This window comes from Carcharhinus amblyrhynchos, chromosome 16 (assembly GCF_965287045.1).
Source record: "Carcharhinus amblyrhynchos chromosome 16, sCarAmb.v2.hapA, whole genome shotgun sequence".
Taxonomy (NCBI): domain Eukaryota; kingdom Metazoa; phylum Chordata; class Chondrichthyes; order Carcharhiniformes; family Carcharhinidae; genus Carcharhinus; species Carcharhinus amblyrhynchos.
Genome location: NC_137339.1, coordinates 9,485,131 through 9,512,783, shown reverse-complemented (window position 1 = coordinate 9,512,783; position 27,653 = coordinate 9,485,131). Strand labels below are relative to the sequence as shown.

The window sequence follows — 27,653 nt, the reverse complement described above, 5'->3', positions numbered from 1 at the left end:
TTCCAGGTTTCTGCTTGATTCTCACATTTCTTAAAGCTTTGTTTCCCCCAGGTGCTCCCACACTCCACGGATGTGCAGGCTAGGGTGGATTGGCCATGCTCAATTGCCCCTTAGTGTCCAAAGGTGTGTAAATTAGGGGGATTGGCCATATTCAGTTGCCCCATAATGTCCAAAAATGCGTAAATTAGGGGGATCCGCCATGCTCAGTTACCCCTTTTGTGTCCCAAGATGTGTGGTTAGGTGGACTGGACATGCTGAACTGTCCCTTAGTGTCCAAAGGTGTGTAAGTTAGGGAGATTGGCCATGCTAAATTGCCCCTTAGTATCCCAAGATGTGTAGGTTAGGTGGGGATTGGTGGGGTAAATGCATTTATGGGGATAGGGCCTGGGTAAGATGCTCTGTCAGAGAGCCGGTGCAGACTTGTTGGGGTTGAGTGGCCTTCTGCACAGTTGGGATTCTGTTCTATAATACTTTGTTATAAATTGTTACTGAACGCACCATTTGACTCTTCCTTCTCACTTTGGAAAATTCCCAGAGCCCTAATGAAGGCTCTGTGTGATTCCTGGTATTTCGTGCTAACCTCTTCGGCCGCAATTCCATTTTGAATGTTGAAGTGGAGAGAGATGCTGTGTTGGCTGCTGCGTTCAGACCCTGTGTTAGGATGGAGCGTGTGGAGTGAGCCTGAACCTTCCTTTCTGTTTTCTCTCAGGTGTCCTGCTTTGCTGGTTGTTGGAGATACCTCTCCCGCGGTGGAGGCAGTGGTAGGTGAAATCAGCCGCTCGTTTGATAATTTCCCCTTCTGCTGGTCTGACATGTGTAACTGATCAATAAACAGAAAGGTTCTGCTTACTTCTTGCCTTTCACTCCCTGTTCAGGAAACTGGCTGGGTGAGGGAGTGTGTGCGCGCGTTGTCGCACTGGTATCTTACTCTGATTCGTTTCGTTACATTAAACGGCAGCGTGTCTCACCTGCGCAGCCCTACCAAAGCAGGGTCAGGAATTTACCGAGACACCATGCTACACAATCCATTATGTGTGATTGGGTACATCAAGTTTCACAATTCCACTGAGTGTGGTGGACTACACACCACTCTTGTTTTTGTTACGCCTGGTATTAAGTTCTCTTGAAACTGGACAAGCTGCAAATCCAAATCCACTCCAGCAAAGGGTCTATTATGGCGTGCAGTTCAAGCTCTGGAGGAGTCAGCAATCCAGTTACCAACAAGGGCAGAACTAGAGGGCACAGCCTCAAAATAAGGGGGGGGGGGGGGGCGGGGGTGCAGTTTAGAACAGAGTTGAGGAGGAACTTCTTCACTCAAAGGGTGGTGAACCTCTGGAATTCTCTGCCCGTTGAAGTGGTGGAGGCTACCTCGTTGACATATTTAAGTCACGGGTAGATTTCTGGTAGATAAGGGGATTAAGGGTTATGGGGAGAAAGCGGGAAAGTGGAACTGATCCACCTCAGATCAGCCATGATCTTATTGAATGGCGGGGCAGGCTCGAAGGGCTAGATGGCCTAGTCCTGCTCCTATTTCTTATGTTCTTGTGTATTTTGTATGGGCTGCAGATATCTTGGGCAAAGGGGGTACAGCATTCCCTCCTGAGACGTAATTGTAATGCCTTAATGCAGCTGCGGTTCAACTAATGCTGATGTGATCATGCTTTTCGATTTGACTCTAGGTGGAGTGCAATTCCAGGCTAAACCCAACCAACACAACTCTGTTGAAGGTGAGATTTTCTTTGCAAGCCCTGCATTGTTTCCACTCTCGGTCTTTGGTATCTTAAAGCATAGTGCAAATGTCAAAGAATCCAGATAATTAAAAGGCATCTTTCCCTGTAATAACATGTCCATTGCAATGGCCTGGTGGTATTATTGCTGGGCTGTTAGAAACTCAGCTCACGTTCTGGGTACCCGGGTTCGAATCCTGCCGCAGTAGATGGTGAAATTTGAATTCCATTAAAAAAAATCTGGAATTAAAAAATAACCGTGAAACTATTCTCGGAAAAATCCATCTGGTTCACTAATGCCCTTTAAGGAAGGAAATCTGCCGTCCTTACCCAGTCTGGCCTACGTGCACCTGATGAAGGAGTGGTGCTCCAAAACTCATGATGCCAAATAAATCTGTTGGATTTTAACCTGCTGTTGTGAGACTTCTTACTGTACGTGCGAAGTGGTTGGCTCTCAACTGCCCTCTGAACAAGGGCAACCAGAGATGGGCAATAAATGCTGGCCAGCCGGCGACACCCATGTCCTATGATTGAATAAAAAGAACAGCAGTAAATTTTGTTTGTAAACTCCATTGTTGATTGATTACTATTCAACACATTCTCCCATTTAAATTGATTTAATGGACAACCTTGACTTGGTGACAGGAAAAATGTCAATGAGGAAGCAACTGGGGACATTTGGACCAAGCTTTGCTCCCTGAGGAATTAGAATCATAGAATCCCTACAGTGCAGAAGGAGGCCATTTGGCCCATCGAGTTTTGCACTGACCACAATCCCACCCGGGCCCTATTCCCATGACCTCCCGTATTTATCTTGCTAATTCCCCTGACACTAAGGGTCAATTTATCATGGCCAGTCAGCCTAACTCACACATCTTTGGACTGTGGAAGGAAATCGGAGCACCCAGAGGAAACCCACGCAGGGATGTCCTGCAGTGATTGGTTTCCAACAAGCTCAGCAAGCTTCCTAGATAAGATTCCAGGCATTGGGAAGTTTTCCCATTGCCCTGAGCCTTGCAAGCACTCCTTACCGGCAAAGTCAATTGGATGCTTGCCCAGATTGATCCTCAGAATAGGCGAAACTTGTCAGTTTATCTCTGGTTAAATCCTGTTGGGAAGATTGTCCCCGGTTGAATTGTCAAACAACTGGAACATCCTTGATCATTAAGAAAGGGAGTGGTGATATACAGCTGCCAACACAGATTGTTCAGGGGCCTGTCATGTACTGACTCTGATCTGCTGGAAGCTTTGCAGTCAAGTTGTCCCTTGTGCAGTAACGCATCTTCTCTTCCACTTTGTTGGCAGATGGCAGATTGTGGGGGGCTTCCACAGGTAGTTCAGGTAAGTAGAGTTGGCTCCGGCTCTCCCTTAGGGAGTACGGGGCTACACTTGTTCACTCTTTGCGGAAACCTGATTCTAAGTGCTTGGAATGAATGTTCCTCGATGCAGCCTCCTTTTAGATTAACCTTTATTTTTAGCTGCAACTTCCTTCAATATTCTAGTATTCCGACAGCTTGCACGTCTTCTCAGCATTTACATCTCAGTGTTTGAGAGTAAGACATTTGGAGATGTTAAATGTGAGTCAGCGCAGTCTATGTTTTGTGTGTGTGCCATCCTGTGTTGAAACCAGTGTTTCATCTCTCAATAGTCTGGTTATTTCTATTTCAATTCTTCTCTGACTTGTTGACTGACAATGGAGTCCAGTTGAACCTTATCTGTGTGATTGTTGGAATGCAGTTACACCTATGATTTGATTTATTATTGTCGCATGTGTTAGTATACAGTGAAAAGTATTGTTTCTTGCATACTATACAGAGAAAGCATACTGTTCATAAAGAAGGAAAGGAGAGAGTGCAGAAAGTCATAGCTAGGGTGTAGAGAAAGATCAACTTAATGCAAGGTAGGTCCATTCAAAAGCCTGACGGCAGCAGGGAAGAAGCTGTTCTTGAGTCGGTCGGCACGTGACCTCAGACTTTTTCTCGACATAAGAAGTGGAAGAGAGAATGTCCGGGATGCGTGGGGTCCTTAATTACGCTGGCTGCTTTTCCGAGGCAGCAGGAAGTGTAGACAGTCAGTGGATGAGAGGCTGTTTGAGTGATGGATTGGGCTACATTCATGATCCTCTGTAGTTTCTTGCAGTCTTGGGTAGAGCAGGATCCATACCAAGCTGTAATACAACCAGAAAGAATGCTTTCTATGGTGCATCTGTAAAAGTCGGTGAGCATTGTAGCTGACATGCCAAACTTCCTGAGTGTCCCAAGAAAGTAGACTGATATTATGCTCATGCAACTGATTTTTCGATGGATAATTAGATGGGTTTTAGCCATCTGGCTAACATTATAAAAGTTACATCTTGCGCAGAGTGATGCATGGTGGGTCCCTTTTCGAGGCAATGTTATCACGTTGAGTTCTGCCCTCTCGTCTACACCTCCTAGTAGTTAGTCTCAGAGTGGTGGAGGTCTAAAGTCTCATTGAGGAATGATGTGTGAAGCACCATGACCTGAACGAGGGAGTTAGGAACCAGATTAGTTCATGAATAAATAGTCAAACAAGGCTCAAATAGAATAGAAAACTTGAAGAAAGAAAATTACAACACAGGAACAGGCCCTTCGGCCCTCCAAGCCTGCGCCGACCATGCTGCCCAACTGAACTAAAACTGCCTACTCTTCCGGGGACCTCTATTCCAATCCTATTCATCTATTTGACAAGATGCCCCTTTTAGTAGGACAAGCATTGTAACTAGAAAAAGTTTCACTCTCCTTATCGAAAACTTTTAATAGGAACGTAGGGTCAGAAGTAGGCAAGCTTGCTCCGCCATTCAGTCAGATCATCAATCCACCTCCCCTTCCTACTTGTTGGTCAGTCATTTGTGTTTGATTTGGAAGGTTGTGTGTAGAATTTTGTCCATTTGACATTCCCACAGTGAAGACCTTTCGATCTTATTCCGAGCAGTTGACCAGGGACCTTCCTCTGCTCAGGGCTGTGAGCAAGGATGCTGAAGGTAGACGCACCTTCCAAGTTGCCTTCCTTCCCTATGAGGAGGTGCCTGCTTGCGACAGGGTACTTCCTCAGTCACGTAACTAGGATGTAAATTCATGAGTGCAAACTCATCTCTTCCACCAACTAACACATCAATGTCAGCTGCATGCGCCAAGTTGGGCAACTCCCTGGAAGATACTACACAAGCTCTCAGGCACAATCCCCCTTAAGTTATTTTGCAAGGAAAAGCAATACTGTGCCATCAATGTAATACATTGCCTATACACTGCGGGAGGAGTGCAAGTGTTTAAGTGCACGGGCCCTTTAAATATTTTGGCACAGCCACACTTGCAGAGTAACTTAAAGGGGCAGGCTTACCTGAGAGCTGTTGGCTCTGTAAGCGTATGATTCAAAAGGAACATTAGATACCATGTGCACAATGCTAAATATTTGGAAAGGAAATTGCCCCTCAGGCCTTATTAAACTAACGGCCTCTCATTTTCCTTACCGGTTCAGAGGAGGTTCACCGGGGATGAAAGGGTTGACGTATGAGGAGCGATTTAAGCAGTTTGGACTTGTACTCGCTGGAGTTTAGAAGGATGAGAGGGGAATCTGATTGAGGTATATAAAATTCTAAAAGGAATCGGAAGAATGGATGTGGGCAAATACTTCCGCTTATGGGGCAATCTGGAACAAGAGGGCATAGGTATGGGCTGAGGCAGTAGATTTAAAATGGAGATGAGGAGGAACTATTTCTCACAGAGGGTGGTGAATTTGTGGAACTCACTGCCCCATAGCGCGGTGGAGTCTGAATCATTGAATGGTTTCAAGAAGGGGATAGATACATTTCTAATAAAAAAAAACAGGATAAAGGAATATGGGGAACAGGTGGGAAGGTGGATTTGAGACCAGGGAGAGATCAGCAGATTGAATGGCGGAGCAGGCTCGAAGGGCTGAATTTGCCTATTTCTGCTCCTAATCCCTATGTTTCTATCTTTCTAGACGGTGCTCCTTGCCTCTATCTGGACTGTGGTCTTCCCACACATAATGCCTGACTCAGATGGGGAGGGGGGGGAATCGACATTTTACTATTGGCCCCCAGTACATAGAACCATAGTAACTTGTGGTGCAGGAAGAGGTCATTTGGCCCCATCCTGTCAATACTAGCTCATTGCACGTTGATGCAATGACAGTGTCTTGTTTACGTTTTATTTCAAGTGTGTTGGCAAAAATAAGTACGTTGATTAATGACAGTCTGTGTTTCCACCCTAGCCTGGCAAGCTGACTGAAGCCTTCAAGTACTTTGTGCAGGGAATGGGTTACAGTAAGTATCATCTCTTGAATCTTGGTTATTTCGTGCTGTGATGTTCAGGGTCTTGTTTTCCATGCCTGTATTTAGCTGCTGACTGTCCAATGATGGAAAAAGCTGTTTTTCATCCTTCTTGCCCCACAACAGTGCTTAACTTAACGTAAGAGTTTCCGACTAGATGGATCTCAGAAACCATTAGAGTGGTAAAGGGACAACCCTTTAGAGCCGAGATGAGGAGGAATTTCTTCAGCCAGAGGGCGGTGAATCTGTGGAATTCATTGCCATAAAGTGCTGTGGAAACCGGGTCATTGAGTGTCTTTTAAGACAGAGATAGGTAGGTTCTTGATTGGTAGGGGGATCAAAGTTGGGGAGAATGGGAAACTTATCAGCCATGGTTGAATGGTGGAGCAGACTCGATGGGCCGAATGGCCTAATTCTGCTCCTACATGTTATGGTTTCTCTTTCACGGAATTGGAGAGCTGTTTTGCTTGGCCAAAGCAGAGAGCCTTTCTCGCTGGATTGCTTTGTGTTAAGCAGCAGGCTACCACAGTGGAAGGCGGAGACTCCTAATGGGACTCTGTATGCAGGTTCCAGTTGGAATCTGCTGCAGTGTTTCCATAGAAACTTGGCCACATGTACATACAGGATGACAAGGCTAGACTCACCCCCACAAGTATTTTTAATGGAACCATCTTTGCGCATTGTTGGCGTGACATGATTTATTAAATTAATTAAATGAAAGCCTTACTTGCCTGCAAGTGATAGATTATCTGTGTATAACAAATTCGCTGTTAAAGAACTTCAGCGATCAATTGTTTGGAATTAGAAAATGTTTTACAGAATCAGACAGTTCGGCTCAACAGGTCGAGACAGTGTTTATGCTCCACAAAAACCCCACCCATTCCTCTTCATCTGGCGCCGTCACATAATCCTCTACAGTATTGCTGTCTCCCTCATGTATTTACCCATCTTCCTCTTAAACTCAGCAGATACGGGCAGCGCAGTGGTTCGCACTGCTGCCTCACAGCACTAGAGACTTGGGTTCGATTCCCGACTTGGGTCACTTGTCTGTGTGGAGTTTGCACGTTCTCCCCATGTCTGCGTGGGTTTCCTCCGGGTGCTCTGGTTTCCTCCCACAGTCTGAAAGGTGTGCTGCGTAGGTGTATTGGCCATGCTAAATTCTCCCTCAGTGTATCCGAACAGGCACCGGAGTGTGGCGACTAGGGGATATTCACTGTAACTTAATTTTAGTGTTAACGTAAACCTCCTTGTGACACTAATAAATAAATAAAGGCATCTTTGCTTCACCCACTTGTGGTAGCAAGTTCAGCATTCTGAGTAAAGACATTTCTCCTGAATTCATCACTGGATTTATTACTGACTTAGCCCCTAATGTTGCTCTTCCCCCACACATCATCTCTTTGTCTACCCTATTAATCCTTCCAAATTTTGAAGACCCTCTCTCCCCCGCCATTAGGTTTCTGTTTGTTTTGTATCTTCACACACACTTTTCCCTTTGGGGGATAATGGGTAAGCGTTGGAAGGATCAGCAGACTGATTACCGCCCTTCGAAGCGCGCCACGAATCCTCCTCCTGTGGCCAACTCGTCCCCGAGTGGGAAATGAACCTGGAGTTCTGGCGCCTCCTCAGGCAAACTGTCTACTTCCGTTATGTGACTCCCATCCCCACCCAGGCTTCCCTCTTCAGGAGAAAAGAGCCCCAGCCTGTTCAACCTTCCCTATAATAGTCCTTTCAATTCTGCCCTTGTAAAAGTCTTTTCGTCACTCTCTCCAGTGCTTTCTCATCCATCGTGATTGGTGAATGTCATGGGACGCACACTCATAATTTCCTGAGGTACAATATTTGGCATGTCAAAGAACATTGCAGCACAGGAACAGGCCCTTCGGCCCTCCAAGCCTGCACCGACCATACTGCCCGACTGAACTAAAACCCTCTACCCTTACAGGGACCATATCCCTCTATACCCATCCTATTCATGTATATGGCAAGATGCCCCTTTAAACTTACTATCATATCTGCTTCTGCTACCTCCCCTGGCAGCGAGTTCCAAGCACCCACCACCCTCTGTGTTAAAAAAAAACTTGCCTCGTACATTTCCTTTAAACCTTGCACCTCACACCTTAAACCTGTGCACCTAGTAATTGACTGTTATATCCTGGGGAAAAAGCTTCTGACTATCCACCCTGTCCATGCCCCTCATAATTTTATAGACTTCTATCAGGTCGCCCCCTCAACCTCCGTCGCTCCAGTGAGAACAAACCAAGTTTCTCCAACTGCTCCTCATAGCTAATGCCCTCCATACCAGGCAACATCTTTTCTGCACCCTCTCCAAAGCCCCCACATCCTTCTGGTGGTGTGGTGACCAGAATCAAACCCTATGTGCGGCCTAACTAAGGTTCTATAAAGCTGCAACATGACTTGCCAATTTTTAAACTCAATGCCCCAGCCGATGAAGGCAAGCATAATTGAAATAACCTTCATTATTCTCCCAGCACCACAAACTGTCCCTCCACCAATTTATGCTTGAATTTTGCCTATACAAATTCCTGGTTAGCCATATCTTGGAGGTTCTGTGAGCAGCTTTAGGCACATTGTGCAGGGAAAGAGTACCGCGTAGGTCTATCGGTGTGATAATCTGGATCTCGAGGGTTGAACTACGAGCAACTAAAGTTCTATTCCCTGGGATTTACAAACATCCAGGGTGTTACTGATCAAAGTTTTTGAGACATTAGTAGGAAGCCAGTAGGGTAGATAGAAGTGTTGAATCTAGAAGAAGAGGACATGCCTTTAAAAATTAGAATCAGGATTGAAATTAGGCAAAAAGCAAATTACTGCGGATGCTGGAATCTGAAACCAGAAGAGAAAATGCTGGAAAATCTTAGCAGGTCTGGCAGCATCTGTAAGGAGAGAAAAGAGCTGATGTTTCCAGTCCAGATGACCCTTTGTCAAAGCTAAAAGGCACAAAGTGGGAAATATTTATGCTGTGGGGTGGGGGAATGAAAGATGAGTCATTGCCACAAAAAAAGGGAAAGGCTGCTAATGGCAGTCCATAGAGAGAATAGAAGGTGTGAATGGCCAAATGGCAAAGAAGGTGGATTCAGAGGGTAAGCTGCGACAGATGAAGATGTGGGGGGAGGGAGGGTGAGGAAGGGAGGTAAAATTGAGGAAAGGGAGGCAAGAGGGAGAAAAGGTGAGGAAAGGGGGGATAAAGTAGGGGGGTGAAATTAGGAAACTTGTTTATTGCACAAAGGCCATTGATGAGCTATCAGTTGTTTGCAAAAAGTCTTTCAACCTTAAATTTTAAATTAACCAAAGCATTTGAGGGGTAGAGAGCAAAGTTATGTCACAGATTGGCCATGATCTCATTGATTGTTGCATTGGAGCAGGCTTGAGGGGCTGAATGGTCTCCTCCTCTTCCTATATCCCTCATTGCAACTCCAATTAAGTTTCTGTTCATTCTCTCCTCCTGTCTGTTCACTCAAGTGTTTCTACTTAGAATGGAAATGTCCACAATTCTGAATGGAGAAGATATCCGCAATAATGGAGGGATATTGTTAAGCGGAACCGGTGTTGTAAACTGGGCGACACGGTGGCACAGTGGTGAGCACCGCTGCCTCACAGCTCCAGAGACCTGGGTTCGATTCCCAGCTTGGGTCACTGTCTGTGTGGAGTTTGCATGTTCTCCCTGTGTCTGCGTGGGTTTCCTCCGGGTGGTCCGGTTTCCTCCCACAATCTAAAGATGTGCTGGTCAGATGCATTGGTCATGGTAAATTGCTCCTTAAGTGTCCCGGGATAAATGGGGTAGAGGATTAGCAGGGTGGACATGTGGGGTTACGGGGATAGGACCTGGGTGGGATTGTTGTTTGGTGCAGACTCGATGGGCCGAATAACCTCCTTCTGCACTGTAGGGATTCTATGAAACTTCGTTGGACCGCCTTTCTTTAACCCAGGAGTCCTGAAAGTTGCAGCAATTTCTCTTGGAGGGGAAACTTCTTAAATAGAAGGGGAAACGCACTGGAAAAACTCAGTGGGTCTGGCAGCATCTCTGGAGGGAGAAACCCAGTTAACATTTCGAGTCTAATCTCGGAGCTGAGGATGGGTAGGAAAGTGTTAGGGCCCTTCCAAAGTCTGAAGCATCAACTTCCATTTGGTGTTTGTGTAGCGGGGGAGAATCCAGCCCCAGCAGCGTAAGTATTGCCTTAAAGCACAGGTCACTCACGCTCCTCACCCATGCAGGGTTATAACTCACCAAGGTGAGCTGGTGAACTAACTGTCCCATTACTGTCTTGTTTGCAGTGTTTCACAGCCATTGTAAGTATCTGGAGGAACGGCTGGAATGTCTGCATGCTCTCGGGATTGGGGCTTCTGTCTTAATGGGGAAATAGCCCTTGGGTTTCCTTTTGAGAGGAAGGCAAAAACATTCTGGGATCAATCAAATCAAAAGCCTTGAGGATCTGCATTTTTTAAATAGGGTCCCAGCTGCCGAGAGCCCTTTGAACATCTCATTTGAGGCTAGCTATCTCATTCTGATTTCACTGATTGGTAACTGCAGCCACTCCATCCTGCAGAACATTGCCAAAGCTTGAATACAGTTTGTGTCCTGGGTCCTGACAAACACATTCCCTTCTTCATCCTGGCCACGTCGCATAACCTCACCTGTCAAATCTCTAAGAGGCTATCTGAATGTTACTTCTACTTTTTAATTCTCCGGGATAAAATCTTTCATCAACTTTCGGCCCAAAGATGTGCAGGTGAGGTGGATTAGCCGCGGTAAACACGAGGGGTTACTGGGGTAGGGCAGAAGGGAGGGCCCGTGTACGATGCTCTTTCAGGAACTCAGTGCAGACCCACTTTGCCCACAGTTTAACACCCTTTGGAGCTGCACTTTTATCAGCACTAGTTCTTCTGATTCTGGTTCACGTTCCTGCTGACGGGCTGCTCCTCCTGCATCAACGTTAATTTTTTCTGAAGCACGTACAAGTGTCTTGCTCCGCGCCCCCCCCCCCCCCCACCCCATCACACCATCCCCTGCCCTCCTTGAGAAAACGTTCACCTGCATGGCATGGTGGGAAACTCATCCTGCCCAAGCCTCATCCAAACCCTGCATCAGGATGTCCACCAGAACTGGGAGTTCCACAAGTGACCTGGGCCCCAGGATAGAAACAGAGAAGATTGGAGGAGGTCAATCCATTTGGCCCTTTGAGCCTGCTCCGCCATTCGTCACGATCGTGGCTGGTCGCCCAACTCAACAGCCTAATCCTGCTTTCTCCCCATAACCTTTGATCCCATTCACCGCCCCCCTCCCCGTGCTATATCTTGAAAATATTCAACGTTTTGGCATCAACTTCTTCCTGCGGCAATGAATTCCACAGGTTCACCACTCTGAGAATGATAGAGGTTTACAGCATGGAAACAGGCCATTTGGCCCAACTTGTCCATGCCGCCCCTTTTTTTTAAACCCCTAAGCTAATCCCAATTGCCCGCATTTGGCCCATTTCCCTCTATACCCATCATACCCATGTAATTGTCGAAACACTTTATAAAAGACAAAATTGTACCCGCGTCCACTACTACCTCTGGCAGCTTGTTCCAGATACTCACCGTCCTCTGTGTGAAAAAATTGCCTCTCTGGGCCTTTTTCTATCTCTTTCCTCTTAAACCTATGCCCTCTAGTTTTAGATTTCCCTACCTTTGGGAAAAGATATTGACTATCCAGCTGATCTATGCCTCTCGTTATTTTATAGACCTCTATTGATCACCCCTCAGCCTCCTACACTCCACTCCATTTGGGTGAAGAAATGTCTCCTCATCTCCCTCCTAAATGGTCTACCTTGAGTCCTCAGACTGTGACCCCAGGTTCTCTCCCACCATTGGGAACATCCTCCCTGCATCTACCCTGTCTAGTCCTGTTAGAATTTTATAAATCTCTGAGATCCCTTCCTTATTCATCTGAACTCCAGTGAAAACAATCCTAGTCAATCTGTCTTCATACATCAGTCACGCCATCCCCATCTGGGATGGACGTCCTGTCCAGCTTCTGGTGGCTATCTGGTGACCCCCCCACCACCCCCAACCTTGTTGGTACTTAAGACACTAGGGAGGGGCCGAGGCCAGGTTTGGCTGTGATGCTTCTTGCGGTGATATATTTTCCCAGAGCTTCACATCCAGGGAGGAAAATAATCATTCGAAAGGCAGCTGGGATTAGTGGCCCCAAGTAATCCAGCAACGAGTTGTCACGGAGGGGATGGAGATTAGACCATTGAGATGGGATTACCGTCCTCTTTGAGCCAAATCCCTCCAACAATCCAAATTTGGAATCTGATTTATTTGTGTCCCCGAACCGATGTAGCAGACATCAGTTTGTTTGGTAGCTTCCCTCATTGCCAGATGTTGCAATCCAGACCTGCCTGTAACTAATGCAGAGAAGCAGATTCTAATGCTGGAGCCTTTCTGATACCAGAGAGAAACTCCCCAATGGAAACCCCAAGGCTTTTCCCCCTTTTTTTTGACATTGTATGTTCGTAGCACACTGGCCTCTGATTTAAAAAAAATTAGTAGCAGCACCTGGAGACAGAGCCTTATGTAATGCCTGATGTTGATGGTCTGATATGGTTACTGGAGTTGCAATATGCCGCATGTTACCCAGGGTGCGCGGATCACCTTTCTTTCCCCACACCCCAGCCTCCAACACTCCTGCCACGTCCCTCGTTCTGCCTGACGGATACAGGCCCAGCGAACCAAGAGCAAAGTGTAAACTGCGGCACTCATAGCGGGCTGGTTGCATTTCCCATTTGTTATCTCTGTCTGTCTGTGACTTTCCTTGGACGGTTACTGTAAAGGCTTTGAGGAGTCAGTGGGGAAGGGGTGGGAGGGGTGTAGGCACCAACCCCATCCCCACCCCCATCTGAGGTTCCCACATCCCTGCTTACCACTCACAAATGGCTCTCTTTTAGGCAGGTGTGGTTGCCGGAGACCTGGAGCCTGGATGATCTTGCTCCATTCTGCCTCTGGGGGCTCCAGCAGCATTCGAAACGCTACTGGGAAATGTGCCAAAGCATTTTGCCAAATTCTACAAGCTAAAATTCTCACTGAAGTGTTAGGTGTTGGCTATTGAAAAGCTAATTATGCCCCTGTAACAATGACTGCACAGGACGGAAATATGGTCCTTGTAACAGGAGCAACCTTATTTCCATTTCATCCCAACCTGGTTCCATTCACCCCTTCGGGGGTTATTTAAGTCCATGGATGGCACGGTGGCAGAGTGGATAGCACTGGGGCTTCACACCGCCAGGGATCCAGGTTCGATTCCCAGCTTGGGTTTCTCCGGAGTCTGCACGTTCTCCCCGTGTCTGAGTGGGTTTCCTCCGGGTGCTCCGGTTTCCTCCCAAAGACGCGCTGGTTGGGTGCATTGGCCGTGCTGAATTCTCCCTCAGCGTACCTGAACAGGCATCAGACTAGGGGATTTACACAATAACTTCATTGCCGTGTCAATGTAAGTCTACTTGTGATGCTAATAAATAGAACTTTTTTTTTAAAAATCCTTTACGGTGGTGGGGAGGTACAGACAGACAGAAATAATTCACTGGTGTTTGCACGTTTTAAATGGGAGCGAGATGTCCTCCTCCGGGCTGTACTGCGCTGTGCCTCTCGCCCAGCCCGAGCCTTTCCTGCGGCTGCCAGGGACTATTTCATCCGATCGTTGGAGGTTCGGAGTGGACAGCATTCCAGCCCCGTGACAGATGGGTGGGTGACGCAGCGGGGTTATTTTAAACGTGTTTGATTCTGTTCGCCTGCTCCTTCACTGACAACCCCCCACCCCTCCAGTTTGAGTCGGCGAGTTTTCCACGGCACGAGTTACCCACTCACCCCTCACTCCCCACCCTGCTATTCCGAGTTGTAACTGATTGCGTTGAAGACGTGCCTGTGTGTGAGGCTGGGGTGGAGTCCTCAACCTACTTGTGCCTCTGCTCTGATCACTGATGGCTGGCTCAGGCTGAGTGATTGACAATGTGGATGCAGTTTTATTGAAAACCAGTCACTTTGTTCAGTGTTACTAGAATCACAGGAACACGGGCTCAATATCCGGCTTGGGTCACTGTCTGTGTGGGCTTTGCACATTCTCCCAGTGTCTGCTTGGGTTTTGTGCGGGTGCTCAGGCTCGAAGGGCTAGATGGCCTACTCCTGCTCCTATTTCTTATTTCCTCCCACAGTCCAAAGATTGTGCGGGTTAGGTTGATTGGCCGTGCGTCCGGGGGATTAGCAGGGTAAATATGTGGGATTACGGGGATAGGGTCTGGGTGGGATTGTGTTCAGTGCAGACTCGATGGGCCGAGTGGTCCCCTTCTGCACCGTAGGGATTCTGTGATTCTACAGGTGAGAATTTTGAACCTCTCCGTTCGTGTGGAGGTTATTGAAAGATTCCCGCAGGAGTCTATGATTCTATTCTGTGATATAACGCTGCTGGTTGTGGGCGTGCAGCTGCGAGGGGTGCGGTTTAGCTTCCTGTTGGTGGCGAGTTCTACTGTCCATCCCCGTTTGCCACCCCAGAACCGGGTCTGCCGGATTCGAGCTCCTCACGTTGGGAGGGTTTGCGGCAAAGCTGTGAAATTGTAACCATTGCTCATCAGTGTCTAATGGGAGGTGACGGGGGACAATTGTGAAATAATCAACCCTCAAAAATACCTTGTCATGTACGTCAGTCTCTGACTGTACCCTGCAGTCAACAGGTGTGACCTTCAGTTGTCACTGACTTTGAGAAAGAAATAAGGCCATTTAAAATTAAAGAAGCATTTAAACAATAACAAGTAGATTGTAAACACAATAGGGTGTCATCTTCCTGCAAGGCTTTGCAACGCAGGGGGGCTCCAATCTTTAAAAGCCCTAATTCATCACAGTAAATCTACTGTGACCCAACAAGGGCTTTTCTTTCCTTCATTCCTCACACCAGCGTTCCTTAAAGTTTGATTTTTCCAGCTCTCTCCCAACCCCCATTCCCCAGTGTCTTCCTTCCCCCATCCCAAAACACCTATACACTTTCCCTCCCTCTCCCCAGACCAACCTTCTCCCATCTCCCTCTCTCTCCCTTTCCCCCAAATCCCAAATCTTCTGCCCCAGATCCCAACTCTCCTCCAGTCCCTCCAGATCCCAACTCTCCTCCAGTCCCTCCAGATCCCAACTCTCCTCCGGCCCCCCCCCCCCCCAGATCCCAACTCTCCTCCGGCTCCCCCAGATCTTCTCCGGTCGCCCAATTCGCCCAGTTTCCTACTGTCCCCCAATTCCCAGTCATGGGATATAAGTATCATTGTTTCCTGATGGCAATGTTGGAAAGGAACCAGCCCGTGTAATATTACACCCATAAAACCAAAAGGTTCAAGATTCAGTTGCCGGTTTATATCCGGTTGATTGATGACATGACACGGTGGCACAGTGGTTAGCACTGCTACCTCACAGCGCCAGGGACCTGGGTTGAATTCCCAGCTTGGGTGACTGTAGAGTCTGCACCTTCTCCCCGTGTCTGCGTGTGTTTCCTCCCAGTCATAAAGGTGTGCAGGTTAAGTGCATTAGCTATGCTAAATTGACTCCCTAGTGTCCAAGCTGTGTGGGTTAGGTGGATTGGCCGTGCTAAATTGGCCCTTAGTGCCCAAGATGTGCAGGTTAGGTGGATTCCCCTAAATTGACTCTTAGTTTCCAAGATGTGCAGGTTAGGTAGTCATGGTAAATGCATGGGGTTATAGAGATGGGGTGGGGAGTGGGCGTGGGTAAGATGCTCTTTTAGAGAGTGGCTGCAGACTTGATGGGCCAAATGGTCTCCTTCTGCACTGTAGGGATTCTATGGACAGCTGATCAGAAGCGCAATTGTTCTCCAGATTAGAGAGGAAAATACAGCTTTCGTTCCAGGTCATTATCAGTGTTATTACTTAAAATGTGCATGTGTGAAGCAGACTGGATCAGTTGTAATGCCTACTGTGGATGGATGGATAGATGGTTTGCTGGGTCTTACTGCCTGCTTGCATATGAAGAAAGGATGCTTTAGCAATTTGGTGAGTGTCCATCAGCGACCACTGAACTGCAGGTGAAAGAGGTGACGTTTTCAAAAGAGGAAGTGGGGAAATTGGGGGCGGATGAAGAGAAAAGACACTGTAGCTCTTGCGTTTGCATCTTCTCTATATTCGTATACTCCATTCTCATGTACCTTCACATGTTAATGATGGTAAACTCTGTGCCCTGTGGCATCGCACTGCTGGAAAGGCAGACATGGATGTGAGTACCGTATGGGGAACTGAACAGTGTACATTTACATATATGTAAAAACCCTCGGACTGATAACTCTGCTACACCTGCTGTTCCTCCAAAGGCAAAATGTTGCTTGGAGGATAGAAATCTGAAGTATCAGAACAGAAAATAAGGCGGCACGGTGGCAGAGTGGTTAGCACTGCTACCTCACAGCTCCAGGGACGCAGGTTCGATTCCCGGCTTGAGTCACTGTCTGTGCAGAGTCTGCACGTTCTCCCCGTGTCTGCGTGGGTTCCTCCGGGTGCTCCGGTTTCCTCCCACAGTCCAAAAGACCATGGCCAGTTGCACCCATAAAACCAGAAGGTTCAAGATTCAATTGCCAGTTTATATCTGGTTGGTGGATGACACATCACGGTGGCCCAAAAGAGGTGGTTAGGTGCACTGGCCATGCTAAATTCACCCTGAGTGTACCCGAAGAGCGGCGACTAGGGGATTTTCACAGTAATTTCACACCCGTGTTAATGTAAGCCTACTTGTGACATTAATAAATAAACTTTCATCTAAACTTTAATCTTTTAAAATTCCGGGAATATTGGCAGGCACGATGGGCCGAAGGGTCTCGTTCTGTGCAATAAAATTCTATATTCAGTGGATTCTGTGGACAGAGAAATAACAAAGTTAACCTTTCTGTGCTTTCATCAGAACCATTCACCGCCTGCTATTCTTAACATCCTGCACATATTTGCGCTACCTCATGAAATAAAATACTAGAATCTGTGCTGTTCTGAATCCCTCCAGAGGTGGTGCAGTGACCTCTCTGCCTATTATGACAAACAGGCCTACTGTTCTGTCACCTGAGATTTGCTGGCGTGTACACATTGTATCTAAGCTCGGGTCTTTAGATTCGAACCACTCGAGTTTTACCTGTATTTTGTTATGTATGATATCATTTGAACCATGTGTTGCACTCTCTGATTTCCTTATTCTCTAATATAATGACGCGGGAGTATGTAAGCATGAAGCCAAGTGGCAAATAACCTGGTTTTAGCTTCCAGTAAAACCCCACCCCTCTCCTCCCCATTGTGCATTTTCTTCTCCAGCTGAGAACACCCTCACACCACCCCCCCCACCATCTCCTCGCCAGGTTCACACAGCGCACCCCCCGTCTTTGCATTGCGGTAATTGAAACAAATGCTGATGGGCCCACAGCCTTTCAGCCAAGAAAAAAAACTGGTGACCTTAGCAACGCAATGTCCAACAGCTGAGTCAACTCTTAACTGCTGACCTATCTCTTCAGGCAGTGTTCCTCTTATAGGCTGAAACCCCTCTCAAAAATTAGTCAGCGAAACACAAGCGTACTCACCTCGAAACGAAAACAGAAAATGCCGGAAAACCTCAGCAGGTCCAGCAGCGTCTGAGGAAAGAGAACCGGGCCAACGTTTCGAGTCTGGCTGACCCTTTGTCAGAGGATTGAAGAGTTGCCCACGTGAAAGGATATGCACTATAGAGGGGTAGCAAACTCCCGGGGTTCCAAGAACGTGTACGCCTCCTGCTTGCAGTATTATTTCCTGGCCAGTAACACCACCCTGCCCGCCCCCCCACCATAGCCAAACAAAATGCTACCCCCTCCCCCCCCAACCATGTGTGTTACAGCCTTTGCAACATACTCCCAGCTGTCTGCTGTTGTGTACTGTCTGTAATGTGCATTGTATAACCAATAATAACCTGGTTCTTTTCCTGTGTGTCGCCCTCGCCTGCTTACAGTCCCTTCCGTCCAGCTCAGCCACCTGCACAGTGAAACAGGTAGCTCTATGTGCTTTTAATGTTCCCCTCGTGCTTTAGTGTTCCCATAGTTCATCACTCTCTCCTTTTGTATTAATGCTTACATATGGTCCTATCCTATGGTTCTTTGGGTCAGTTAGTGACAAGGTTATTCAGAGTGGGCACAAATTGATATGCTTACGCAGTCCACACTGCTTAATTCAGAGTTGGTTAACTGATGGTTTAATTCCAAGTTTTGGGCATTATTGCTTTGCCGCATTCAAAGGGTGGGATTTTCCAGCCTCGCTCGCCCCGAAACCGGAAAATCCTGCCCGTGGTCCGCACCCCTCGCCCGTCCGATCCCAGGGCGGGAGGGGTGGTAAAATTCCCCCCAAAGTGTCAGATGCAAATTGTTAGATGGTTATATTTTAACACAACCAATGACTTTGAATCATATGGAGTGTCTCAAATGTTTGCAAGCCACTTGGTCAAAGTTTTGGCTCAGTTACTGGTAAGTATTCGTGACTGGGTTTTCCTTTCCGTGGCTTTTTCCTTTGCATTTTGAAGACAGTTTTGAGTTTATCTCAAAAAAATACCTCTGGCAAACCTATTCCGGAACGCACGTTCCCAGACCCAGGATAAACACCAATCAGGACAATCCCAAATCAGCCGGTTCCCACACCGATGTATATATTCGAGAACCCTTTAATGGATAAAAGTAAAATCCAGAGTCACTTGGAAAATGCAAGGGAAAAGGAATGGACTTTGGACCAAAGAAACGAGGGATTAGGAGAGCAACCAAAGACTTTCCAAAGAGGTGGGTGAGGCAGAGTGATACAGGGAGGGACATCCCTGAACTTTTGAGTCTTGATGGCCTGGAGCCTTGTAGAATATAGAACACAACAGGTGGATGGGCCTCTCCTGAATGAAGAACTAGAAACCGGTGGTAGGTATAAGAGCTTCCATGGTGATTCGGGGAGTACCAAACTCAATTTTTGGTAAGTCAGCAATCTTTAAAGAAAAATTCTGCCACAATGTCCTTGCCACACTCTGCTGAGGAGCACTGGGTGAAGAAAGGAGAGTGTGGTAACATGAACGGGAAGCAAATAGATTGATTGTGGATAAACTACCTTAAAATCTGAAATTCGTAGGCTTCCCAGTTTCGAGCCAGACTGACTGAGGTGAATTCTTTCCATTGCCATGTTGAGTTGGTTTATTTGGGCGTGGCGCTTTTTGCATGGCACTTTTCTCTTTTTCACTGCGATAACATTGTGACACGCTCCCTGGTTTTGTACGTGTGGTTGCGCGTTTCTACCGGGTATCTTGGGAACCTCTGCTCTTTCTTCCAACCTCAACCCAGGATGCTTCCTGCACATGAATGAATTTGGGGTTAGCATGTTCAAACAGACCATATTTTCCAGGCGTTTCTCTGGTGACCTGCACTGCCTCGTTGGGCTGTGGGTTCGAGGTAACCTCGATTGACTTTGAGGGTAAAATGTTCTAGTTAATCACTGGCGAGCAAGCAAGTGTTAGCCTTGACTCAATGTTGGCACTTTCCAGGGATCTGGGTTCCATTCCAGCCGTGGACGACTCTGGAGTTTGCACATTCTCCCTGTATTTCCTCCTGGTGCACCGGTTTCCTCCTACGGTCTGAAAGATGTGCAGGTTAGCTGGGTTGACTATGCTAAATTGTCCGTTAGTGTCCCAAGATGTGTAGGTTAGTGGGAAGGAGCCATGGTAGTTGTGTGGAGTTATGGGGAGAGGGTGAGAAGAGAGCCTGGGTAAGATACTCTGTCAGGGAATGGGTGCAAATTCAGTGGGCTAAATAGTGCCCTGTAGGGATTCTATGATCCCGTTCAGAGTTAGAAGATTCTGATGAGATGCTGAACTGAAGACTCATCTTCTGTTTGTGTAGATATAAAAGACACCATAACACCAATGAAAGAAGAGTAAAGAAATCCTCCCAGTGCCCTGGTGTATTTATCACCCAGTCATCACTAAAACCAAGTATCTCGCAATGTTTCTCACAGAAATTTGTGGGACTTGCTGTATGCATATTGGCTGTTGCATTTGTGCATCTGCAGCGACTACACTTCAAAAGTGATTAATTGGCTTTCGAGAATTTTGGAACATGAGCAAGGTGTGAAATGTGCTACGTAAAGGCACGTCCTTTCTGTCTATCAGGGCTATAATGCTTAACTGAGGAAGCCTCTGTTGGAAGTTCCTCTTCTAACTCTTGTCGGCAATCAAGGAAGGCCCCCAGAGTTGAGCCTTAATTATACCAAAGGTCTGTTGATGTTTCTTGACCAGGCCGTGTATTACCAGGAAAGCTCCTTTGTTTCTCTTTAGTGCGCCCCTCTACGAAAGGGACGGGCAAGGCAGTCTTCAGGCTTTTGCCAGTCAGCAGCTGGCAGTTGCCCACTTGTGAGTGACTTTTGCCCACCCCCCCCTCCCTGTTTGCATGTCACCTTGCATCATATTGAAACTCTGAGTAATGCGAATGCAACATATACTTGCGATTATATAGCACCTTTAGCTTAGTTAAAAAGTCCCCTGTCACTTAACTGAAGTGTGACCAAACCGTGTTTCTCACGAGACCATGTGATGAGATGTTAGGGCTGCTGAAAGAAGTTGTTTTAGTGAGAGGGTGAGAAGGGGGCAGTACAGTATAGGGAAGGAATCCCTGAGATTGGGATCTAGGCGGTTGAAGGTCTGGTGGAAGACCAGTGAAAATTGAGGATGTACAAGGAGCCAAAAGAAGCGGAGGGGTCTTGGAGAGAGGCAGGGCTGGAGGAGATTACAGGGAAAAGGGCAGCACAGTGGCACAGTGGTTAGCACTGCTGCCTCTCAACACCAGGGATTGGGATTCGATTCTGTCCTCGGGTCACTGTCTGTGTGGGGTTTGCACATTCTCCCTGTGTCTATGTGGGTTTCTTCCCATAGTCCAAAGATGTGCGAGTTAGGTGGATTGGCTGTGTTAAATTGACCTTAGTGTCAGGGGGATTAACAGGGTGTGGGGTCGCAGAACGAGAGCTGGGTGGAATTGTTGTTCGTGCAGACTTGATGGGCAGAATGGCCTCCTTCTGCACTGTACGGGTTCTGAGTCCGTGGATGGATTTGAAAACAAGCGTGAGAATTTTGAGATGGACTGGAGCCAATGTGGGTCAGCATTAGAATGGTCAACATCTAGGATTAACACGGACATGGTCAAGAGTTTCAGCAACATATGAACAAAGAACAGCACAGAAAACTGGCCCTTTGGCCCTACAAGCCCATGCTGCCCATTCTAACACTCAGTGAGTGCCTTATTCAATGAGTTGAGACAGGATTGAGGGAGGGGCGATGTTATAGAGTTTGAAGTCCTAAACAGTCATGAGGTATTCCCTTTCCTCTGCTAAGCTTCCATGAAGACTGGGTTGACGATGTAGTTTTGGTTTTATTCCTATTCCTGTAAGTTAAAGGGACGATCCTTTAAAACAGAGACGAGGAGGAATTTCTTCAGCCAGAGGGTGGTGAATCTGTGGAACTCTTTGCCCCAGAGGACTTTGGAGGTCAGGTCATTGAGTGTCTTTAAGACAGAGATAGATAGCTTCTTGATTAATAAGAGGATCAGGGGATATGTGGAAAAGGCAGGAGAATGGGGATGAGAAGATACCAGCCATGATTGAATGGCAGAACAGACTCAATGGGCCGAGTGGTCTAATTCTGTTCCTAGCCTTACGGTCTAAGTTTTGAGGGAAATGATAGGTAATGTGTGCACCAGTGAGAGGGAGGAGTCTGCTGCCCCAGATACTCACTGGGGGCTTGGTCAAGAGTGGTGTTTGAGAGAACGTAAGAGGGGGGGAGGTAGATCAACAGGGAGTGGAGAAATGGGCAACATGCAAAGGAGAGGCCTGTGTTTCAGACAGGGCTGACTGGTAACTCTGTGAAACCTTCAGGCCCTTCACTGTAACACAAATCTTGGAGTGATTGGGAGCCCATCACCTGCCCTGGTGCTAAAACACGGCACCATTTTGCGTTTGTCCACAATTCAGAGAATCGGCTGGCAAAGTGCACAAGAGACCTTTTTCATTTTGTGCCCTCTTTTGTGCCAAGCATGAGGTAAAATATGGTCTGTTACCCAACCCTGACTTTCATTGCAAGGTTGACATGCTTTGTTGATGCATCATGGGAACAGCAGCAGACTGCGGGGCAGAGCGCGTCCGATGATGCAGTGGGGCTTTCCGTGTGCCGTAGACTTGAGATCTCAGCTCCGAAATTCCGTGCCGACCTTGCAAGTTTACTAGTGGAAGTTTCCTGGAGAAACCATGCTACACCGAGATGGAGGAAAATTATATGCGTACATTTTGGTTTTTTTTAAACTCAAAAAGGGAGGTTCCACTTTGGGGCTGTTCGATCGAGGGTCTGTTCCCCATTAATTGCCTCAAGACCAAAGGATTTTGGGTAAAAACATTGCAGAATTGTAACAGCATTAAAATAGCAAAGGTTGGAAAGGTCTATCAGCACGGATAGAGGTGAATCCTCCTCTGTGGAATTCTTCATCCTTTCTGTTGCTATGGAAATTTAGTAGCAATATGTATACTTGTAGCATCTTTAAACATAGTAAAACATGTCAATGTGTTTCACGGGTGCTTAATCGGGTTGACACCCAGCCAAAGGAGGTGACGGCAGGGCTGGTATCCAAATGTTTGGCCAATTAAGTAGGTTTCCAGCAGCATTTAAAAGGTCGGAGGAGGGTAGATTTGCAAAGGGACCTCCAAAGCTTAGGGTCTAGGTGGTTGAAGGTTGAAGTGGGGGGTGTGCAGTGGAGAGGTCGGAGGAGGTTATAGAGGTGGCAGCACAGTGGTTAGCACTACTGCCTCACAGCACCAGGGACCCAGGTCCCATTCCGGCCTTGGGTGACTGTGCACGTTCTCCCCTGTGTGGGTTTGCTCCGGTTTCCTTCCACACTCCAAAGATGTGCGGATTCGGTGGATTGGTCATGCTAAATTGCCCCCGACTGTCCCAAGATGTGTAGGTTAGGTGGATTAACCATGGGAAATGTGTGGGGTTACGGGAATAGGAGAGGGCCTGGGTGAGACGCTCCGTGAGAGAGTTGGGTGCAGACTCGATGGGCTGAATGGCCACTTTTGCAGAGATTGTATAATTCCAGGTGGAAAGTGGAATTAGTCAGCTTTCAGATTGCTGATTAACATTGAGTTTCCCTCAGTGTGGAGGTAGGTAGTGGGTGTAAGGAATGGGCAGAACCTCCCCAAATCCTCGCCCTGGATAAAATCAGCTGCCTCAGTTGAACTGGAGTGTGAGTGTTTGATTATTTTTTTTTGGAGTGTTTTCCGGAGTAGGTTCGAGACGGGAGTGATGGGGGTGGGAGAATGGAGCTTCTCACTAATAGAGCAACTTAGTTTCAGAACAGAGATGTAATTTGACCGACCCATATCTCGAATTTTTTGGCAGCACTTTCCATCGCAGTAAATTGCTTGACCTTTCGGAAGTTCTCCCCAGGAAACACAAATCCAGCAGGCTTGTAAGCAGAAGTGATTTTGTAAATGACTGACGTACGTTTCCCTTGTAATTGCGTGTGTTTTATTTTTGTGTGTGTCTTTTTTTTTTGTGTGTGTGTGTGCGTCTTCCCTTCCGCCGCAGTGCCAGCCGTCAGCATGACCAGGCTAACCCGAGCCCGCACCACCTCCACCTCCAGCGTGGGATCCATAGACGCCGCCCGCAACCAGTCACCCGCCAACAACCAGGCTGACGGCATCGGGAACAGCGAGGCGGTCCCGGGGAGGCCTCAGACCATGGAGGTCTCCTGTTAAAGCAGCAGCTGCGGTCGTTCTATTTATTTATCTTTTTTTCTCTTCCCCGATTTTCAAGAGGTCGTCAACTTGGCTGAGTCGCAGCCTTAATAAGAGAGTGGAGAAACCCCCCCACCACCCCCACGGTAGAAAGCGAGCTTCCTCGTTTAATTGTCTCTGTTTAGTGCATGCCTGACTCGGTGGTCCAAGCTCTCCCACTGTAGACGATGTCTTCATTTCTTTGAAACCTCCATGTTTTACCTAGTGGTACTTGAATGCGCAATGTTACATTCCCCCGTTTCCCCCACCCTCCGTGTGTCAACCAAGTGCAACTCCCGTCTTCCCTGGATTGAGAAGGGCAGTGCCAGAGTTCTCTCCCCCACCCACCCAACCATGGCCGTAATCAAGGGATGAACCAACAGGGTGACTGCAAAATGCTGTCTCAAATAAGAAGAGACTACTCGGCAGGTCAAACAGCATCTGCGAGGCCGCATTAATGTTTCAGATCAATGGTTTTTCCATTCAAGGATCTGAAACATTAACTGCATCTCTCTCTCTCTCTCTGTCTGCATGTCAGTACTGCCAGACCCGCTGGTGTATTTCCAGCACGTTCGTTGTTTTTAGTCCTACGGTATGATAATTCTTCTAGATTTCCAGAAGAAGTCCCCCTCCCCACCTCTGGGCCAGTAGAGTTTGGATTCCAAGACTGGCTTGGGTTCAGAACCTAAGTTGACATTCCATTGCAGGATCCCAAGCGAGTGCTGCACTGTGGGGAGGCACTAATGTCCTACGGCACGGCAGCACAGTGGTTAGCACTGCTGCCTCGCAGCGCCAGGGAGCCGGGTTCAATTCCGGCCTCGGGTGACTGTCTGTGTGAAGTCCGCATGTTCTCCCCGTGTCTGCGTGGGTTTCCTTTGGGTGCTCCGGTTTCCTCCCACAGTCCAAAGATGTGCAACTTAGGTTGATTGGCTAAGGTATATTGCCCCTTAGTGTCGGGGGGACGAGCGAGGGTAAATGCATGGGGTTACGAGGATAGGACCTGGGTGGGAATGTTGTTAGTGCGCATGCACATGAATGTCCTTCTGCACTGTAGGGATTCTAAAGTTCTATAGGTGAGAATTTTGAACCCCTCCGTTCCTGTGGAGGTGATTGGAAGATCTCACGGCAATGTTTGTCCGCCCTGCTGGAGTTCCTGGCGCATCCTGTCTCAGACAATCCCAGCATAGGTCACAAGCTAGCAGGCTAAATTGGATTGCCGTTGGTCGGGGCCTTTCTGGTGTAGAATGGCAACCAGAAAAGTTGCTGACGCACCCATTTACTATTTGTCGTCGCAAGGGCAAACATAGAATCTCCGGTGAGAAAGATCCTTTATAATTTATCCAGCCCTGCCGGTAGGTAGGCTGGGCAGCTATTAGGAATGCGATGCATGGCAAACCATCTTGAAGAGCTGTGTTTTTGAGTTAAGGATGAGCATTGGGTGGTTATTTTGGCGTAACACTCTGTCTAACTGGGAAGAAAAGTCCTGTGATTACGGCCTGGTCACAGTTTGATGTCACGGTGGGAATCCTGTTATTGGGAATAGTTTTGGATGGGTTGGGTTTTCTCATTCAACCTTTGTAAGCCCCACTCTCTCTCCCCACCCTTCCAATTGTGAATGTCTCTTTAAGTACTGAATTCTAATTTATTTGCCCTCTGCTCCCCCCCTGCACCTTGCTTTCTGCGTTGAAGATTTTGAGCTTGGGGTATTTTTTTTGTGTGTGTGTTTTTTTTTTGGTTTTCTCCTTGTCGCTCACAGTAACAGTGAGACAACCGCAAGCAGGTGCAAGTCCGGACCCGCTCCCCACATGATCAGTGTCTGCGTTGATATCCCCTGTAGCTTTTTATTTGTGTTTGTTTCCCTCACGGCTGAAACACTAGCTTGAAAAATGTTCAAAAAAAATAACTTTGAAAAACCTACGGGCGCAGAAGCTAGCCTGGTAAGCTTGTAGTGTCTGAGTGCAGGCTGGTGGTAATAAGTTGCAGACGGTTTGACACTATAGCTGTCCTTCTAAGATCTAGTGGTGAGCAAAATGGTGACTTTGAAATAAAGACGAGTTCTGGCTAGACTTGTGTCCAGGCGTCTTGTGTTATTATGGGCCGTGAATTCACTGGATGCTTTTGTTAAAATATAAATATTTTGCACTCACGTTGGCTGCCATGTTTGCCTGCAAAACTACAACAGAAAAATGCCTCATTGTTTGGGCGCCACACCAATACAAATTTGTTTCTACTGAATATACAGTGGGTACAGGTGGCACAGTGGTTAGCACTGCTGCCTCACAGCGCCAGGGACCTGGGTTCGATTCCTGGCTTGGGTCACTGATTGGGTGGAGTCTGCACATTCTACCCATATCTGCATGGGTTTCCTCTGGGTGCTCCAGTTCCCTCCCATAGTCCGAAAGACTGTGCTAAATTCTCCCTCAGTGAACAAAGAACAAAAACAGCCCGGGAAACAGGCCCTTTGGCCCAACGAGCCCGCGCTGCCATCCCAACACCACCAGTCCCCCTCTCCACTCATGACCCTTGTCTGGTCTACCCGAACAGGTTCCAGAGTGTGGCAACTAGGGGATTTTCACAGTAACTTCACTGCGGTGTTAATGTTGGCCGACTTGTGACACTAATGCATAAACTTTAAAACTTCTCGGGTATCATTCTGGCCTCTTGAGTATCTCCCATTTCAATTGCTCCGTCATTGACAGTGATGTCTTCAGCTGCCTAGGCATATTTCCCCCTGGGTGTAACCCAGCAAGGTGGCGCCTATCTTAATGAGAAGTGAGACTGTGGAATCAGTTTTATGCTGATCTCACAGTGGGTGGCACGGTGGTTAGCACTGCTGCCTCACATGTCCAATAATTCCAGCCTTGGGTCACTGCCAGCGCATGTTTTCTCCGGGTGTGGCAATTTTCTCCCACAGCCCAAAGATGTGCAGGTTAAGTGGGCTGACCATGCTAAATTTCCCATTAGTGTCCCAAGACATATAGGTTAGACTAGCCATGTGTAATGTGAGGGATTACTGATAGGACTGGGGAGACGGCCTGGATAAGACAGTCAAAGAACAAAAACAGCCCGGGAAACAGGCCCTTCGGCCCAACGAGCCCACGCCGCCATTTTAACATTACCAGTCCCCCCCCCTCCAGCGAGCCTGCACCGACCGCAATCCCAATCCCCATAACCCCATGCATTTACCCTAGCTAATTCCCCTGACGCTAAAAGGGCAACTTAACGTTGGCCAATCGATCTAACCCGCACATCTTTGGAGTGTGAGAGGAAACTGGAGCACCCGGTGGAAACCCACACAGACACGGCGAGGATGTACAAACTCCACATAGCGACCCATGTCAGGAATCGAACCCGGGTCCCTGGTGCTGTAAGGCAGCAGTGCTAACCACAGTGTCACCCTCCAACTTTCTCCAACTGGGTGGCTGTCACTTCCGATGGTTCCAGTAAAAGTATTTGGAGGAAGTGCACCCAGTTCTATTCTTGGCAAAGTCCCTCCTCTCCACCAGGCCCCATTCCTCAATGTGTCTTTCCCTGGGCAAAGGCCTTGCAGCCTTCATGTTAGTTAATTAGTCAGTATGGCCAAGAGGTGGCGTTGTCGTGCGCCTGCTTCAACAACAACTTGCAATTACAAAATGCCCCAAGGTTCTTCCCAACAACCAGTCACCAAATACAATTTACACTAAACCATATGAGACCAGCTAATCAAAAACCTTGTCAGAGGGGTACATCTTAAGAAATGTTGAAAGGCAAAGAGATGAAGAGAGGAAACTAAAGTTTATTTATTAGTAACAA

At 47.5% G+C, this 27,653-nt stretch overlaps 1 protein-coding gene across 3 annotated transcripts in view; it reads left to right on the top strand.

The window, feature by feature from the left end:
• Nucleotides 1-25,925, top strand: part of LOC145353823 (protein NDRG3-like) — a 100,555-nt gene extending 74,630 nt beyond the window's left edge. For 2 of the 3 annotated variants that reach the window (XM_080204665.1, XM_080204664.1), the window contains exons 12-17: nt 710-761; nt 1,680-1,727; nt 3,033-3,068; nt 5,979-6,030; nt 18,034-18,072; nt 23,674-25,925. In XM_080204665.1, coding sequence (XP_080060791.1) covers nt 710-761; nt 1,680-1,727; nt 3,033-3,068; nt 5,979-6,030; nt 18,034-18,072; nt 23,674-23,843 — 397 coding nt within the window. In that variant the 3' untranslated portion in view covers nt 23,844-25,925. The remainder of the gene's footprint in view (nt 1-709; nt 762-1,679; nt 1,728-3,032; nt 3,069-5,978; nt 6,031-18,033; nt 18,073-23,673) is intronic. The other variant, XM_080204666.1, reaches the window with a different exon arrangement.
• Nucleotides 25,926-27,653: the final 1,728 nt, after the last annotated feature.